Consider the following 19,897-nt stretch of genomic DNA (forward strand, 5'->3'; position numbering starts at 1 on the left):
AGCAGTCAGCAGCTGCTTCCACTGATTGTCTATTCTGGCTCGGCTATATAGCCTGGCTCTATCATTCAGCCAGTGCCAGTTTTCAATGGTTCCTGGTTGGATTCACATCTCTTCTTGGATTTCCCTGATATTCTGACCAGTTCAGCAAAGATAAGTCCTTGCTTTGTTCTTTTGCAGTCCACTTGTTGTGGACTTAATCGTTCAGCACATTCTATGTTTTTTCTAGTCCAGCTTGTCAGTATGAATTTATTCAGTTAAGCTGGAAGCTCTGGGAAGCAGATTTACCCTCCACACCTTTAGTCAGGTGTGGAGATTTTTGTAAACTCTGCGGTGGATTTTTCTAGTTTTTAATACTGACCACACAGTATTCTGTCCTGTTCTATCTATCTAGCTAGAGTGGCCTCCTTTGCTACATCCTGGTTTCATTCTGCGTATGTCATTTCCCTCTCCACTCACAGTCATTATGTGTGGGGGGCTGTCTATCCTTTGGGGATTTTCTCTGAGGCAAGATAGCTTTCCTGTTTCTATCTTTAGGGGTAGTTAGTCCTCCGGCTGTGACGAGGTGTCTAGGGAGTGACAGGAACATCCCACGGCTACTTCTAGTGTTGTGTTAAGCTCAGGAACTGCGGTCCGTACAGGTACCACCTCCTCCAGAGCACGTCCCATGTTGCTCCTAAACCACCAGTTCATAACAGTACAACTGGCCAAAAATGAATTAAATGCATCTCAAAAGAAGGAAAAAAAAGTTCTGAGCCATTTTTTTTTCTGCAGTCTGTTTTGTCTTTTTTTTCCTCTTAATCTCTGGGTGGTTCAGGATTTTGGCGCTGGCATGGATGTTCAGGGTTTGTTTTCTCGTGTGGATCAACTTGCTGCAAGAGTACAGAGTATCCAAGATTATGTTGTCCAGACTCCGGCTTTAGAGCCTAAAATTCCTACTCCTGATTTGTTTTTTGGGGACAGATCCAAGTTTTTGAACTTTAAAAATAACTGCAAATTGTTTTTTGCTTTGAAACCCCGTTCCTCTGGTGATCCCATTCAGCAGGTTAAAATTGTCATCTCTCTGCTGCGTGGTGATCCCCAGGACTGGGCATTCTCCCTTGAATCAGGGAATCCGGCATTGCTTAATGTAGACGCATTTTTTCAAGCGCTCGGATTATTGTATGACGAACCTAATTCTGTGGATCATGCAGAAAAAACCTTGTTGGCCCTATGTCAAGGTCAGGAAGCGGCAGAATTATACTGCCAGAAATTTAGAAAATGGTCTGTGCTCACTAAATGGAATGAGGATGCTCTGGCAGCAATTTTCAGAAAGGGTCTTTCTGAAGCCCTTAAAGATGTTATGGTGGGGTTCCCCACGCCTGCTGGTTTGAGCGAATCTATGTCTCTAGCCATTCAGATTGATCGGCGCCTGCGCGAGCGCAAAGTTGTGCACCATATGGCAGTGTCCTCTGAGCGGAGTCCTAAGCCTATGCAATGTGATAGGATTTTGACTAGAGCAGAACGGCAGGGATTCAGACGTCAGAATAGGCTGTGTTTTTACTGTGGTGATTCTGCTCATGTTATTTCTGATTGCCCTAAGCGTACTAAGTGGGTCGCTAGGTCTGTTACCATCAGTACTGTACAGCCTAAATTTCTCTTATCTGTGACCCTGATTTGCTCATTATCGTCCTTTTCTGTCATGGCATTTGTGGATTCAGGCACTGCCCTGAACTTAATGGACTTGGAATTCGCCAGGCGCTGTGGTTTTTCCTTGCAGCCTTTGCAGTGCTCTATTCCTTTGAGGGGCATTGATGCTACACCGTTGGCCAAGGATAAACCTCAGTATTGGACTCAGCTGACCATGTACATGGCTCCAGCACATCAGGAAGATTGCCGTTTTCTGGTGTTGCATAACTTGCATGATGTTGTTGTACTGGGTTTTCCATGGTTACAGGGACATAATCCGGTGCTGGATTGGAAATCTATGTCTGTGACTAGTTGGGGTTGTCAAGGGGTACATAGTGACGTTCCTTTGATGTCAATTTCCTCTTCCCCCTCTTTTGAAGTCCGAGTTTTTGTCGGATTTCCAGGATGTATTTGATGAGCCCAAGTCCAGTTCCCTTCCCCCTCATAGGGACTGTGATTGTGCTATTAACTTGATTCCTGGCTGTAAGTTCCCTAAGGGCCGACTTTTCAATCTGTCTGTGCCAGAGCATGCCGCCATGCGGAGTTATGTTAAGGAGTCTTTGGAGAAGGGGCATATTCGGCCGTCTTCGTCACCATTGGGTGCGGGATTCTTTTTTGTTGCCAAGAAGGATGGCTCCTTGAGACCCTGTATTGATTATCGCCTTCTTAAAGGGAACCTGTCACCTGAATTTGGCGGGACCGGTTTTGGGTCATATGGGCGGGGTTTTCGGGTGTTTGATTCACCCTTTCCTTATCCGCTGGCTGCATGCTGGCCGCAATATTGGATTGAAGTTCATTCTCTGTCCTCCGGAGTACATGCCAGTGCAAGGCAATGTCTTGCGCAGGCTGGCGTGTACTCCGGAGGACAGAGAATGAACTTCAATCCAATCTTGCGGCCAGCATGCAGCCAGCAGGTAAGGAAAGGGTGAATTAAACACCCGAAAACCCCACCCATATGACCCAAAACCGGTCCCGCCAAATTCAGGTGACAGGTTCCCTTTAATAAGATCACGGTCAAATTCCAATACCCTTTACCTTTGCTTTCTGATTTGTTTGCTCGGATTAAGGGGGCTAGTTGGTTTACTAAGATTGACCTTCGAGGGGCATATAATCTTGTTCGTATTAAACAGGGTAACGAATGGAAAACTGCATTTAATACGCCCGAAGGCCTTTTTGAATACCTTGTGATGCCTTTCGGGCTTTCTAATGCTCCTTCTGTATTTCAGTCCTTCATGCATGATATTTTCCGCAATTATCTTGATAAATTCGTGATTGTGTATTTGGATGATATTTTGATTTTTTCTGATGATTGGGAGTCTCATGTGAAGCAGGTCAGGATGGTATTCCAGATCCTTCGTGATAATGCTTTATTTGTGAAGGGGTCTAAGTGCCTATTTGGAGTTCAGAAGGTCTCTTTTTGGGGTTTTATTTTTTCTCCCTCGTCTATAGAAATGGATCCTGTTAAGGTCCAAGCCATTCATGACTGGATTCAACCCACATCGATGAAGAGCCTTCAGAAATTTTTGGGCTTTGCTAATTTTTATCGCCATTTCATTGCCAACTTCTCCAGTGTGGTTAAGCCCCTGACCGATTTGACGAAGAAAGGCGCTGATGTGACGAATTGGTCCTCTGCGGCTGTTGAGGCCTTTCAGGAGCTTAAACGTCGATTTACTTCTGCCCCTGTGTTGCGTCAGCCAGATGTTTCTCTTCCTTTTCAGGTTGAGGTTGACGCTTCTGAGATTGGGGCAGGGGCCGTTTTGTCTCAGAGGAAATCTGATGGTTCTTTGATGAAACCGTGTGCTTTTTTTTCCAGAAAGTTTTCGCCTGCGGAGCGCAATTATGACGTTGGCAATCGGGAGTTGTTGGCCATGAAGTGGGCATTTGAGGAGTGGCGACATTGGCTTGAGGGAGCCAAGCACCGCGTTGTGGTCTTGACCGATCATAAGAATCTGATTTACCTCGAGTCGGCCAAGCGGCTGAACCCTAGACAGGCTCGATGGTCCCTGTTTTTCTCCCGTTTTGATTTTGTGGTCTCGTATCTTCCGGGATTTAAGAATGTTAAGGCTGATGCCCTCTCTAGGAGTTTTTTGCCTGATTCTCCTGGAGTCCTTGAGCCGGTTGGCATTCTTAAGGAAGGGGTGATTCTTTCTGCCATCTCCCCTGATTTACGGCGGGTGCTTCAGGAATTTCAGGCTGATAAACCTGACCGCTGTCCAGTGGGGAAGCTGTTTGTTCCTGATAGATGGACAAGTAAGGTAATTTCTGAGGTTCATTGTTCTGTGTTGGCTGGTCATCCTGGGATTTTTGGTACCAGAGATTTGGTTGCTAGGTCTTTTTGGTGGCCTTCCTTGTCGCGGGATGTGCGTTCTTTTGTGCAGTCCTGTGGGACTTGCGCCCGGGCCAAGCCTTGCTGTTCCCACGCTAGTGGGTTGCTTTTGCCTTTGCCGGTCCCTGAGAGGCCCTGGACGCATATTTCCATGGATTTTATTTCGGATCTTCCTGTTTCCCAGAAGATGTCTGTTATCTGGGTGGTTTGTGACCGGTTCTCTAAAATGGTCCATTTGGTACCTTTGCCTAAATTGCCTTCCTCCTCTGATTTGGTTCCATTGTTTTTTCAGCATGTGGTTCGTTTGCATGGCATTCCGGAGAATATTGTGTCTGACAGAGGTTCCCAGTTTGTTTCTAGGTTTTGGCGGGCCTTTTGTGCTAGGATGGGCATTGATTTGTCTTTTTCTTCGGCGTTTCATCCTCAGACAAATAGCCAAACTGAGCGAACTAATCAGACCTTGGAAACCTATTTGAGATGCTTTGTGTCTGCTGATCAGGATGATTGGGTGGCTTTCTTGCCATTGGCCAAGTTTGCCCTTAATAATCGGGCTAGTTCGGCTACTTTGGTTTCGCCTTTCTTTTTGTAATTTTGGTTTTCATCCTCGTTTTTCTTCTGGGCAGGTTGAGCCTTCTGATTGTCCTAGTGTGGATTCTGTGGTGGACAGGTTACAGCAGATTTGGACTCATGTGGTAGACAATTTGACGTTGTCTCAGGAAAAGGCTCAACGTTTTGCTAACCGCCGTCGGTGTGTTGGTCCCCGGCTTCGGGTGGGGGATTTAGTCTGGTTATCTTCTCGTCATGTTCCTATGAAGGTTTCTTCCCCTAAGTTCAAGACTCGGTTTATTGGTCCTTATAAGATTTCTGAGATTATCAATCCGGTGTCTTTTCGTTTGGCCCTTCCAGCCTCTTTTGCCATCCATAATGTTTTCCATAGATCTTTGTTGTGGAGATATGTGGTGCCTGTTGTTCCCTCGGTTGATCCTCCTGCCCCGGTGTTGGTTGAGGGGGAGTTGGAATATGTGGTTGAGAAAATTTTGGATTCTCGTTTTTCGAGGCGGAGGCTTCAGCATCTTGTCAAGTGGAAGGGTTATGGCCAGGAGGATAATTCTTGGGTTGTTGCCTCCGATGTCCATGCCGCCAATTTGGTTTGTGCTTTTCACTTGGCTCGCCCTGATCGGCCTGGGGGCTCTGGTGTGGGTTCGGTGACCCCTCCTCAAGGGGGGGGAGTACTGTTGTGAATTCCGCTCTTGGGCTCCCTCCGGTGGTTGTAAGTGGCACTTTTGTGAGTTCTGCTCTTGGGCTCCCTCCGGTGGTTTTAAGTGGAACGGCTGCTCCTTGGATTTAGCAGTCAGCAGCTGCTTCCACTGATTGTCTATTCTGGCTCGGCTATATAGCCTGGCTCTATCCTTCAGCCAGTGCCAGTTTTCAATGGTTCCTGGTTGGATTCACATCTCTTCTTGGATTTCCCTGATATCCTGACTAGTTCAGCAAAGATAAGTCCTTGCTTTGTTCTTTTGCAGTCCACTTGTTGTGGACTTAATCGTTCAGCACATTCTATGTTTTTTCTAGTCCAGCTTGTCAGTATGAATTTATTCAGTTAAGCTGGAAGCTCTGGGAAGCAGATTTACCCTCCACACCTTTAGTCAGGTGTGGAGATTTTTGTAAACTCTGCGGTGGATTTTTCTAGTTTTTAATACTGACCGCACAGTATTCTGTCCTGTTCTATCTATCTAGCTAGAGTGGCCTCCTTTGCTACATCCTGGTTTCATTCTGCGTATGTCATTTCCCTCTCCACTCACAGTCATTATTTGTGGGGGGCTGTCTATCCTTTGGGGATTTTCTCTGAGGCAAGATAGCTTTCCTGTTTCTATCTTTAGGGGTAGTTAGTCCTCCGGCTGTGACGAGGTGTCTAGGGAGTGACAGGAACATCCCACGGCTACTTCTAGTGTTGTGTTAAGCTCAGGAACTGCAGTCAGTACAGGTACCACCTCCTCCAGAGCATGTCCCATGTTGCTCCTAAACCACCAGTTCATAACATATCTCCAACTGTCTAATGGACAATAAATGGAGCGCAGGTTCACATTATCGACAAGCTAAGGCTCTGTCCATTAGGCCCAGCTACTTGATTGGCCCAGAATATGTCAGTGACTTTGTAAAAAAATCCATCATGGCTTGCCCAAGTTGTCTGATCTTCACCTTCAGAGTGTTCTTTTTGATGATCATCATGTCAGTTTTCTTCTTTTTTTCTTCTGTAACTTGAACAATTCAACATTCTCTATTTTTCAACATCTTGCTCTTTGTCTTAGCTGATTTATCTGTCCCCTTAGAAATTTCATCATGTTCTCCATTTCTTCTAAATCTTTTGCCTTCCTCAAAGGATATTTAAATAGTCTGACTGTTTTATTTTCCATGGTAGTCTTTTTTTCTTCATGAGCTTTTATCCGTTTATTGTCTTCCCCTTCTGAGAGATGAGATATATGTCCCCAACATATGGGTTCTTACTTGATGAGTATGCCATGGATGAGAGATATACAGGTGGTTTACCATTGTTTCCTACTGTTGTACACCTTGTATCTTTATCTGGTCATACAGGATCATTTGTAGTGTTTGGACTTGTGTTGGCTTCAGCCATTTGTTCAGAAGTAGTATGATCACTGCCAGTTTTTTCTTCAGGAAGTGGTGCCCTTGTTGCCTTGGATATAGTGCAGCATTGACATCCTGCAGCATTCGGACAAGTAGACACTATAAAATCCTTTGTCGGGGTCCATTTTTGGAGTCAATTAAAGTTTCTTGGATGTCTGTGACCAGGGACAGGCTAGGCTTGGGGGCAGGACAGCAATTACCCCCTGGACCGGAGTTCCATTATATTTTTAGTGGTGTGAAGTCTTCTGATGGACGTTAGAAGTCAATCTATGATGGACTTGTTTTGCATACAGATTTCATTTCTCAGGAACAAAGTAACAGAATTTAAAGCGCAGCTATGAACAGAGTCTGAACTTGTGAAATAGAAGAGCCTTGTGCAATATGCATAATACTACATAATGCACAGTACGAAGACTTCTCAACTCCAACGAATAATGCTTCTGGTGGAACATACCAACCATACTTCACACGTAGTATGTTATTTGAGATGGTGAGGTTTGATTCCCATAACTTATCTCTTTTTTTTTTTTATAGGATGTATAAGGACTTGTTTTTGGTGTGAGGAGCTGATCACATTTTACTGCATTTCTTTGGGGAAATACGATGAAGGAAAAGTGGCAATTTTTTTTAAAGTGTATTCAATATGGGTTAAATCTTGATGTAATTTGATTGGACTAATATGGACACAGCAGCATCGAATTGAAATAAGCCTTTTTTTTACTTAATTTATGTACTTGGGGTCAGATTTTGGTAAAGATGTTACACATAGAGGTTGTTTAATGTATTGAGTCCGCTCTTCTACTACAACTAATACTAGATTTCTGTTTGTGTTGCTGATGTTCTCGCATATATAAGACTGTAAAGTTTGGGTCAGGGGACCTGCGGCAAGTCACTGCATCGCTGTCCATACTCTGGCCATTATACATGTATGAATTCATTATAAGTTGGACTTATGTCTAACATCAAACTTAAAAAACTATGAATTCATATATCTATGTTTTATAGTCCACATATGGACCTCAATGACCAGACCAATCAGGGGTCTCCTGACCCAAACTTACAGCCTTATAGGCAAATATGTAATTGAGGTGAGCGACTCTCCCAAAATTCAACTTGGGCAGATTCACTCAATTGAGCCAGCAGATGCTTTTCGCTCTTAGTAAATTAGTTTAAAACTGAATTAATTGAAAATATGATTATTATGCTTTGAGTTCTGGAGCGACCTCTGAGCTTAAAAAACAGAAAGGTTAAATACTTGGGTCAGCCCCCAGGTAACATCGTGAGGCCACTCGCTTGGCTCAACACCAGAAGAACCAAAGACCCACTCTACAAACCAAGGAGCTGTGGAGGAGGTGGCATAAGGGGTCAGATGAGGGCGTAGGACAGAGGACTTTTATATGGTGTTTGTATATTTTTTTTTCTTAAATCTTTTAAGTAATTGAGAAGATACTAGTCTTGCAATTAAACATGTGGCGCTCTTCTCAGACGACGGGATTGAAAGTGAAGCCTTATTTTGTCTCCCTCAAAGTAAAGCCTTCATTAACTTGCTCCATAATAATGAAAGACAAAGTAGATTTGGTTTGGCAGGTGGCATCTGCTGCACTCTATAAAAACTTGAAGGAAGAAAACTTGAAGTGAAGTAGTAAGACATTTTTATAAATGTAAAAACTGGTTTTCGGGATCCCAAACTTATGGAGATGTAGATCTCCATTTTCCATGTGTTGAAACATTTGCAGATTAAGCTGTTGTTACTTCTAGCCATCTTAGATTAATATGGAAGCATTTATTTATTTTGGTAAATCATCCTATGAAGTGCGAGTTCAGACATTCAGTGGGTTGTAATAGCTGGAGTGTTTCCTCCCACAGTTAGTCATCATTTTTTATGTTCTTTTTTGGTCATTTGTATTTTTAAGTACTTCAATCATTATTAATATGTTTTCCCAAAAATATACAACTCTACATATATGAATAAGAGGAATATTCCCTCGAAATGCTTTATTTTAGACAGATTTGTTAAAATTACTGTATTAAATTAATTTAACGCTAGTGGCCCATATTTTCTTAAGTTATTTTACTTGCTCTGGAGTTTACAAGCAACGAGGTTGCTAAAAAAATAAAACTGTGGCTCATCTTAAGTGCATGGTGTAGATGACTTGTATCTGATTGTAAAGTAGTCATGGGGCGCATGTAGGATACATAACATGTTACCTGACGTTGGGCTTTTCTGTTAGTCAATGCAGTTGATTTCTGAGAATCTTGCAGGAGTCTAATACATGGAAACATAGGCTCCATCCAATAAGACTAGCGTTTGTACACCTGCCTTAATTTGGGATGTGCAGGAATAAGATGCGCCAAATTCAAGAAGAGGTGCATGCCACTTAAAGGGTTTGTCCACTATTGGGACAGCTCCTTCTTACACTAAATGTTCGGCCCAATAAAATAATAAACCCTGTACTCACCTCTGGTGCCGGCGACGTTCCCACGGTGTTGGCACTCGCTCTCCCCAGGGATCAGCTGTAGCCTAGACTTCCTCTTCCTGTCCAGTTTGTCCAAAGGTGGAGACAGTGATGCCAGTGCATATTGGATGCTGGGCATCACGTGTCATTCCACAGTATCAGAGCCTTGGGACTGCGAGTGCTGACACCGCTGGAACAGAGCCAGCATGCGAGGTGAGTATAGGCTTTATTATTTTATGAGGGCCGAACATTTTGTTTAAGAAGTGGTTGTCGCAGTAGTGGATGGACTGGAGTAACATTACTTGCCAAAGAAACACCCCCGATATTGATGAATTTGAAGGGCGGGCGTATCTCTGCACCATGCCGCCCAGGCTCCCCCCAAGCAGAGCTGGTTGAAAAAGTTGCAAAACAAAAGTGTGACTTTTACAACTGCATTCACATCACAGTTTGCTGCCCATTCAGTACTTTATCATCTTCCAGCTGAATTCCCAAAAAACGGTATTTATGTGTTCCCCCCCTCCCCAAAGTAGCCATTTTTTACTCCATTTTCTAAATACCATTTTTTGAGAATTCAGACAAAATCCGCTGACATTGTGCTAAACGTCAAGTAAAACATGATATCACTGCTGCCTAAAGCTGAAAAAAAAGTCCAAAAAAATCAACTAGTGTCCTGCTATGTTGATAGAGAGGTGAGCAATACCCCTAGAGCCATGTCTGTGTCTATGGGAAATGCTACAGGGCCCCCTAATGTCTGAAGGAGCTAATCGGACAGGTTGTTTCCTCCACAGGTGAGCCATTTGGCATGTCAGACTAACATGTTAGATGTAAATCCGCAGTTAATGATTGTCAGCTAATTACTGGAGTGATGGGGGTTGTTGCACTTGCAGACCCCGATTCTGTCGATCCGTCCTCCCAGTTGTACAGGCTGGATGTGAGTCTTCACAGCTTCATTACTGAGTGATTTCCCTTTCTACAACTGATGATGGACCGTGTTCTTTCGTCCTGATCTATAATCTGAGCTCGGAAGCCTCCCTTAATAACATGAATGCTCTCCTCTCTGATCTGCTGAGTACATCCCCTTCACTCTCCCTGCTGCTATGTCTAAGGCAGAGTTCAGACTGTCATATGTAAAGTCATTTATTGTCATCCAAAAGTGCTCATTGTTATCAATATGGCATCTGTTTTAATACATCAGCGGTAATAAAAGCAAGATAGAAAACCAAATACAGTTTCCCGTGTTAATAATCTCAGTGAATCTGTGAAATATAGATGCCATATGGATGTTGGTTTAGTTAACATACTGTATCCAGCTCTCAGTTTTATGCAGATGCCAACATGCTACAGCTTCCATCTAATTTGCTAGAATCTTTTTTTTTTTTTTTTTTATAGAAACTAGAAGTAGATTATTTTTTTTACTAGAAAACCACAGCATGCTGCATTATTTAGTTTGCTAGAGAAAGAAATTGCTTAGTATATTATTACTGTTCATTAGGCAGATTATTGGAGAATAACGTGCTTATTTATTCAGTAATGTTTGTTCAGATGGCATTATTGTATTTTTCTATTTAATAATATTTGTTTAGATGAAGCAAATACATTTGACATACCCAACCTAGAGAACATGCAAGCACTACACGGGACTACACAGGACGTCTGCTGGTTAAAAGCTTTTTACCCCTACTAATTACCTTGTCCTTTCAACTCCGAGCGGCATCCAGTCTGATGCCAGAAGAAATCAGACAATGGGACCTGTCAGTTACATTTACATTCACGCTTAGTAACAGCATTCTCGTTCCTATCGGGCTGTGTTTTGTTTAAATGCTACAATAATGTATTTATTACATTACCTTTTGTAGGTTATTTATAGGCTGCTATAATGCGGTTCTACTTAATTTATTAAGAATGAAGATTTCTTAGTAAAAAATTTGAGAATTTCGGTAAGTTCAAGTCAGTCTGGCAAATTAGTTTGACAATCTATATTCTTTTTTTAATTTATTTATAAGAAAAGTTTATTTATTGAGGCACCAGTGATAACAAGCATTAGAACAGTAAAGCAGGCTCCGATACAGGATATGCCTGAATAGCAAAAGCATGCAAATACACAGTTCATAGGAATAATTTTCAAGTCCAAATAACCCCCCACCATTTATTCCCTTGGTATAAATTGAATAACTCGATCTGGCTCTGATTGCTTAACTACATACACAAACTCTTATAAATTATTTAAAGAAATCTTCAACCTAGCACTACTAAATTGGATCAAATGCCCGGCAGTAGTGTTTAAGGTTTTGTCGTCTGATGTAATTTTCAGTCTTCCCATTGTTTACCAACAGCTCCCCTTTTAATATATACCTTTTTCTGCATTAGGATTGTATTCTTTAATCCCCAAACTATTTTGTCAATCAAGGGAGGGCTACTTGTTAGCTAGTGTTTAGCAATAGTCTTCCTTACACAGTAGAATATTTTTGTTATGGCCAACTGCCCTGGAGAAGATCCTCAAATGTACCCCACTAGACCCAGGACGCAAGACTTAGGATTAATGGAAAATGCAATGTTAAAGACCTCACTAATTAGACTGATATTTTCACGTAGCTCCCCCAATTGCGAACATGACCAAAACATATGAATCAGGTCTCCCCCCTCTTCCCCACAGTGGGGATAACAATCATCAGCTCTGAGACCCATTCGATATGTTTTTGGGGTTCTGTAGACTCTATGAATCAAGAACAATTGTGACTTCCTCTGTACCATGTTGAGTCCAAGATGTCCTCCCGTTCCTCCATGGAAATATGTCCCACATAAGGTCACCCAGAATTCTTCATAGCAGAGAGTTATACATCAAGCAGGTAATAACCTTATTAGTTTTACCCATTAGCACATAGTCTAGTTTCCCATTGAGTGAGATAGAGAGTTCAGAAACAGTATTTTAACATCCAATGTGAGCAGGGAAACAGGTCTACATGAGTTGGGTATTTCTTTATCTATCAATTTATCTATTAACTGGTACGTTAATACATTATATTGTTGCTTTTATTATTTATCTGTGCCAATTTATAGTCTTTTAGTTGCTGTTGATCCTCATTCCATTGAGCCCTATTATCTGAGCTATTATTGAGTATAAAAGCTTGCTCAGTCATTCGTACCCGGTCCTCTATCTCCTGCCCCTTTTTACACAAGTTATCCTTTACCATTTTTATTAGCCTTCATAGCGTCCCAAACTACATTCAGGGGTGCTGTACCTATATTAAGATCGAGAAATTCTGTCAGCTTCCTCCTGATATTATCTAGGTTGATAAGTTTGAGCCAAAATAGGTCCACTTGTACCTGACATAGGAGAGGAGATTAGTCTGATAAGGACCTAGGGGAATATTCAATATTGAGAAGAAACAGGACCATAGGGGTATAACAGAGACTCATATCTATTCTTTGAAAGAGACCGATACGTTGAGGATGCACAGGAGAAGACCCTTAGGCTAGGAGCTCTTTCCCTCCAAATATTTATCATATCCACTTCATTAATCAGGCAGCCAAAAAGGGGAACAATTGTCATACCCCACTGGACACCTATCCTTTAAAAGTGTTACATATATAATTAAAGTCGCCCATAATTATAAGGGGGATATCCGGCCAATTTGCTAGCTTTACTAGTATTTTCTTGAGCGGAATATTTGAAAAAGGAGGAGGAACATAAAGCTTACCTCACTGATGTATTCAAAATGAGAAAGTATACAGCAAACCCCAACAAATCTTCTGTCATCATATCTAAAGGAATCTATACATTTAAAGGAAATTTTTTTATCAACTAGAAGGCTGACCCCACGGGCATGGTTAGAACTAACAGAATGAAGACTAAACCCCATCAAGGACCTGTGTAGCAGATTCATAGATTCCTTGGTCAAGTGCGTGTCCTGCAGCCCTATAACAATGAGGTTAATGTTTCTAATCTGCTCAAAAATTGCTTGACTCTTAGCGTTGCCTTTAACACCACGAACATTCCAAAACATAAATGTTACCATTAAACCCATATTTTAAATTCAAGAATAACTTTCAATACTCCATCCAGTGTACCACGTTTCAGAATTATTTTCCCAACCAAGATCTCAGAATTAAAACGTGTATACCCATGAAACCAACCCCTTACCTCAACCTCAAACTCTTCCCCCCATCCTATCCTTTGTAAACCTACCCTTACAAGTAAGGGATGGGGTTCAAAGTCATATTTACCATGCAAACAGCAATATGCATGTCCACCTAATAAGCTGAGTGCGGGAGGACACACATGCTCAGTCACTGACCCAACAGACAGATCTCTGCATATTGACCCTCTCTTCACTGCGGACCAGAGAGTAGACATTGCTCCTTTTCTAACAAGCAGGGCAGAAAGCTGTTTCTGCAGCAGCATGGCGGTATAGCTGAGAAGACGTTTTCTGCAGGAAAAGTAAAAAGAGACTATATTGTCAGCTGCCAGATTAACAGCCGCACTAAAAGGGATACATGGAAGCAAAAAAATAGTATTTAACAACCTCTTCTCTCCACTTTCTTGCCTTTGCCTACCCAATAAATGATTAACCATTTATAAATCTTAATAAAAAATACTGAAAAGCAAAAAAAGTACTATTTTATGCTAGAAACAGTTCCAATTACATTAAAACAGCTAGCACCAGTCTTTCATTACTTTTTTATATGACTGTTTTTTGAGATTGGTGATGAGCGAGTATGCTCGTTACTCGAGATTTCCGCGCATGCTCGGGTGTTCTCCGAGTGTCTTGGGCGTGCTCGGAGATGTAGTTTGTGTCGCTGCAGCTGCATGATTTGTGGCTGCTAGACAGCTAGAATACATGTGAGGATTTCCTAACAAACAGGCAATCCCCACATTTATTCAGGCTGTCTAGCAGCCACAAATCATGCAGCTGTGGCGATACAAACTAAATCTCCATTCATGCCCAAAATGCTCGCAGAACACCTGAGCATGCTCGGAAATCTCGAGTAACGAGCATACTTGCTCATCACAATTTGAGATATCTCTTTTAATAAACAGATATTTAAGATACTCTTAGGGCTGTCTTTTAGTGGGTGGTATTACACTAAATGATCTTGGACTATTTGGCCAAGAAGCATCACATAGTCCCAGCCATGACTGTATGTTGCCTCTTGGACTATCAGACTCAGATGCACAGTTCTGTTGTTAAGCTCACTTGGTGAGGTGGATCCACTAAACTTCATGTCCAGGGGGTCACATGGACCCTGGGCATTAGTGCAACTTCCTCGACTACATGTAGAACCTTGAGGATTTGGACAAACAGCATTGTCAGGAGCAGTAGGACAGATGAAGTGGAATCCAGCTGGGATGAATGCAAGTTAAAGCCAGGGCCGGACTGGCCATCTGGCAATTCTGGCAAATGCCAGAAGGGCCTGTCTGGTCGTGGGCTGCCTTGTCTGCTACTTTGTTATCAGAATCAGTGTTGTGATGAAACACAAAGTTGTTTTCCTTCATCCAGGGTAATATTAGTAATATATTCCCATCTGGTGCTTGGGAACAGGTACAGCACAGGCCTGTGTGATTTCAAATGCTAGGGCTGAATTTAAGCCTCAGTCCGTACCTGGTTAAAGCACAATAAGGCTAGGTTCAGATTGCGTTAGTGCAATCCGTTTAGTGCGAGCGCTAGCGGATTGCGCTAACGCAATGTCTTTTTCGGGGCCGCGTTCAGGGGTCGCGTTAACGTCCCCGCTCTCGCAGATCCCCGATCTGCGAGAGCGGGGAACGGACCTCTGGTGCGCCGCGGACGCTGCAAGCAGCGTCCGAGGCGCGCTACAAAAGACCGGCACATCGCTAGCGCGTGCCGAAAATGACACGCGCTAGCAATGCGCTCTGACATTGCTGGCAATGGGAGCGCTAACGGACGCGGTGCACGGCGTTAATTTCGCCGTGCAACGCTGTCCGTTAGCGCTATCCCATTAACGCAATGGGAACCTAGCCTAAGCTCAGATGGTGAAGCAGCCCAAATATAGGTCTCTGGTGTCTCAATCCCAAGACTCAGGTGTATGACTTAGTGGGTCTTAAATAGAGCTAGGGAGATTATGTCACTGAGCCACACTGGACAACTTGCAAAACCCGACATGGAGCACAGCAGAGGGCAGCAGACCTAGGTGAAGGAAGCGGAGCCAGGGATACCCAGGACAGACGTGTAACACCTGTAGCATCTATCAGACCAGACATTCTCTTTTAATGTAAACGTGCACTCCAGGCAAAAGCTTCTAAACAATTTTATGCCAAGTACCGTACATGTCCAGAAAAGCAAAAACTACTCCTTTGGGGATTTTCTGTACCCAGAATATCTGTTTGTTAAATGGCATGTGTAATTTTTTTTATTTTCCTTCTTGTTGCACTGCAGGAACATTGAACATTTGATGTTAGTTTCTGTCACAGATTATAGCTGCTAATTGGGGTGACTAGCAGCAAAATTGTTCTAACAGAAAGGGATTGTCCAAAACAGACTTGACTAAACAAACAATAATCCTAATTAGCGGGTTCTGTTAAAAATATAGCACCCGATTTTCGCATGAAAAAATTGAATTGTTTAAGTAAGATATAAACAGGAGTAACTAACAATTATTGTTTTTTTTTCTTCTATCAGTGCATTGGTTGAAGCCAACGGAATTGATGCGCTAGTCAGTCTGTTGACAGATAAAAGAGAAGGAGTGGTTGTCAATGCTTGTACTGTTCTTATCAACATGGCTGCTCAGGAGTCCCTCCGTCTTGCTATGCAAAGTAACAGTGTTATGCAGACCCTTGTGGCTACGCTGCAGTCAGCCAGTAATTTGGTGCTCACAAAAGCCTTACTTACAGTGGCCGCCTTGGGATGTGATGCTGAAGCAAGAGCCGAGGTAAGGGGCTTATTGAATTATAATGTTGCCTCTATATAGCGGATTTCTCTGCCACCTGCTGTGTAGGGAACTGCAGCACCGCTCAATTCAAGTGTAACGTGCAAGAACGAAATGTGAAGGAGATTCAGTGCTAAAGCAGTTCTGCAGCTCCTTCAATAAGAAAGTTATAGCAGAGATACGTAATTTTCTGTGATGGGAATGCCTTTCTAATAATGTCGTAACTGCAATAGTTTTACCAGGAAAGTAACTTAAAGGGATATTTCCGAATTTTGTTCCCCAATATTGCCAAATAGTAGTATAGACCGTCATTGTTCTTGGCAGCTCATGACCTGCTTGCACAGGACGATAAGTGCTGCCAGGAGCGATGATTTTAAACAAGCTTAAAAATCATTTCACCCAACAAACGAGCAATGTGCTTGTCATATGATTGGCAGCATGGCTGATGATCAGGTTGCCAATAATTCTCCAGTGTAAATCACCCTAATTTGTAGTACGATGTAAGGAGCCTTGAGAGCTTCTTCATCTAATGCACTGTATTGTACACACTATATTACTAAAAAGAGTTCCCCATTTGCCAAACGCGTTTTCTAACCACTTACTGAGAGGGTTACTAATAACTAAGATTTCAGCTAATTCGTTGGACAAGGCACCAATTCCTCTCAGGGTCTTACTTATGCTACCATCCGGAGCAGTGTTGTTGGGAATAAAAGTACAGAATGATTCCCCAACCATCTTACAGACCTCTCCCCTCTTTGCCAGAATCATGTCAAGGGCAAGTCTGTTGTGAAAGGTCATGGTCAAGATGGCCCACAACTGTTCAGCGATACCCCGGAATTCATCCATACTAAATTTAACAAATCTCTCCGTTTATTATAGTAGATATAATTTATCCAGTCCACATTTTTTTTTCACTGTTACGCTGGGTAATAGCGATTCAAATACCGCTGCTACTTGATCTCTGGCTTTGAACTCGTCTGATACTCTTCTTGGGACACCAATACCGTCAATGTACACATGAGGGTCGAAAGAAGTAGGAATGCTGGTGTCACACTTGTGTCTCTGGTTTTCTGTTGCATATTCATGGAGCTTGTTTGTATTCCGAGTCACAATCTGGAATGGCATCAGGAATTTAACAATAGCACATGTTCCCTCCCATGCCACTGGCAGTACTGGATAAAAGTCACCATTTCCACACATCCACCACAAGTCTTCCCCACAAGCAATGGGGTTTGTCTGGATGCTTATAGAGAAGGGCACTGTGCCTAGATGAGGTGTAGCTAGGGCACAGACTATACAATCACTCTTGGTTATGGCGAGTGCAGAGCATTTTATCTATTCTAGCCAATAATTGGTCTCTGAGTATCCTGTTTCCACCCGGCAAGGTTGTCTCTTGGTTGGTAAGCTGCAGATTTTGCAGCCTGGAAGGCCAGGTGGTTACCTTTACTTGTAGTTGAGTCGTCCTTTGCATGGCCTTTGACTTTGACTATGGTAATTTTCTCAGGTAAAAGTAGGGCATCCATCAGGCATTGGATGCATTTGTAATTCTTGATAGGCATGCCTGCCACTGTGAGGAAAGGTCGAGCGCTCCATATAGGTCCATAGTTGTGAGCTGTGCCAGAAGCATAGCGGCTTTCTGTATAGATGGTGTCAGTTTGGTCTTTAGCATGTCTGCAGGCTTCTTATAGGGCATGGAGTTCAGCTTCCTAGGCGGACATGTGTGGGGGCAGGAGTTCTGCTTTTATTGTTTCATGGAGGGAAAGAACAACATATTCAGTGTAGAACCAGCCATCCATGCCATACTGCGATACATCCACAAAGAGCTCATGGTCTGGGTCATGTAGTGGGACATCGGTAACATGACTAAAACCCTCCATTACCTGGGACATTAGTTGTATACAGTCATTTTCCTCTTCTGGCTCAACTAGCAGGTCACTCAGGTTACCCCTACTACACCAGAGGCAGCAAGGTGGCTGAATTCAGAGTAGTGCAATGGTGAATGGTGATGTTTATCAGGCATAAGGAGGGCACATTGAAACCTAAAATGGTGAGGAGTACTGAGATGTTTTGGCTGTGCTTGAGAAAGAATGGTATTAACATCTTGAGGGACATAAACAGTGAGGCCGAAGGTCAGAACAATTTCAGCAGACTTATCCAAGAGGAGCTGCACAACATTTATGGCTCAGTGGGACCCTGACTCCCCTACTGGAGAAGGGAAGGAGGGGGTTATCATGCTCTCTGGATCTAGGAGGGAGTCTGCAATTTCTCCTTATATGTCCAGGCTTTCACACATAATAAAATGAAATGTATTCTTCCTCGCCTGGTCTGGTCCCCTTGCTGGGTCTGGACATACATAAGAAGGGGCTCGGAACCGGGTTTTTGCCTTGTTATGCAGTGCAGTGGTTGCATCCACGCACTTGGCTACTTGGAGTATCACGGCCAGGAACATAAACCGATACTATGGGCGGGACACTATTAGTTGCTTTTTAATCACAGGCTTTTTAATCACAGGCTTTTTAATCACAGGCTTCAAAACTTCAACAAAGGCTCAGGATTGTAAACGGGTGTGAACTTCGAATGTATTCTCATATTTCTTATATCCCAAGTCCTGCCATCTTTGCCAGAGCCTTGTATAATATTTTTCAAATGACTCTGTAGCAACCTGTTAGATATCATGAAGAATGGCTGACTGGGAAGGTAACCCAGTCTGCCCCCACTGGGTGAGTTTTCTCATATACTGCTTCCCCGAATCTAGTGAAGCATCATCCACTGCTGTTGCCCCCGCCACAAGGGGGTAAAAAGTATCGCCTGCCTTTGCTGACACTAGGTACTGTAAATCCCACCAATAAGAGGGGAAGGCTTTTCTAATTTTCTTTACCTCTCTAACAAATGGAATGGCATGGGAAAAATTTCAGGGTTTGGCATTCTACTAATCTTGGTCACCATTTCACTAGGATCTCAGGGACACCACACAGCCTTCTGGGGCTCTACAGTATCGAGTCCCCTAGACTGGTGTGTGGGGTCTGGTGGTAATGGGTAAGCACTGCGGGCGAGCAGCAGGGGTTTAGGTGAGCTACCATGGCTGAGTAATTGTCCTAATGAGTCTCGGATGGCAGTGAAAGACTGACGTATAAGGGTATGTGCACACGCTGTGGATTTTGCTGCGAATCCGCAGCAGATTGGCCGCTGCAGATTAGCAGCAGTTTTTCATGCGTTTACAGTACCATGTAAACCTATGGAAAACAAAATCAGCAGTGCCCATGCCGCGGAAACGTAGCGTTGTTTATTCCGCAGCATGTCAATTCTTTGTGCGGATTCCGCAGCGGTTTACACCTGCTCCATAATAGGAATCCGCAGGTGTAAAACCGCAGGTGAAATCTGCACAAAAACCGCAAAAAAAGCGGTAATTCGCAGTAAATCCGCAGTGCGGATTACCTGCGGATTTACCAAAATCAGTCTGGAAAAATCTGCAGAGTAATCCGCAGCGTGTGCACATAGCCTAAATGCTGTATCCATTTGGGTTGTGTCTGGAGGAGCTGGAAGACAGGGCAGGGCCTCAAGGGATGTTGGTCCTATCCAGTGCAGGCATGGTATTCATTGAGGGCATTGCAGACTTGTGGAGGCGTAGCACTTGGGGCACTAGCCAGGGGAGCCACACTGGCTTGACTGGGCTCTGGGGCATATAGTATGCAAATGGGAGGTTTATCAGTTTCTATGTGATAGTGCAGCGCCCCAGAGTCCTGGTCATTGCAGTAATGTCATTCTTCCACCAGGGGGAGTGATATTATGTCTGAAGGCAATAAAGGAGATCTCTTTACCAGGTATCACAAACCACACAACACACTTCACACTCCAGGCCGCCAGGGGGAGCTATGCTCCTATCTATTAGGGCACTCCTCACAATTAGGTAAAACTGGTGGTC

General features: G+C 43.3%; 1 protein-coding gene across 5 annotated transcripts in view; it reads left to right on the top strand.

Moving 5' to 3' along the window:
• ARMC3 (armadillo repeat containing 3) overlaps positions 1-19,897 on the top strand; it is a 137,108-nt gene that overhangs the window by 55,784 nt on the left and 61,427 nt on the right. For all 5 annotated transcript variants that reach the window (XM_077268355.1, XM_077268357.1, XM_077268358.1 and 2 more), the window contains one exon: positions 15,729-15,978. In XM_077268355.1, the coding sequence (XP_077124470.1) occupies positions 15,729-15,978 (250 nt within the window). The remainder of the gene's footprint in view (positions 1-15,728; positions 15,979-19,897) is intronic.

The sequence above is a fragment of the Ranitomeya variabilis genome, chromosome 6, assembly GCF_051348905.1.
Source record: "Ranitomeya variabilis isolate aRanVar5 chromosome 6, aRanVar5.hap1, whole genome shotgun sequence".
Classification (NCBI taxonomy): domain Eukaryota; kingdom Metazoa; phylum Chordata; class Amphibia; order Anura; family Dendrobatidae; genus Ranitomeya; species Ranitomeya variabilis.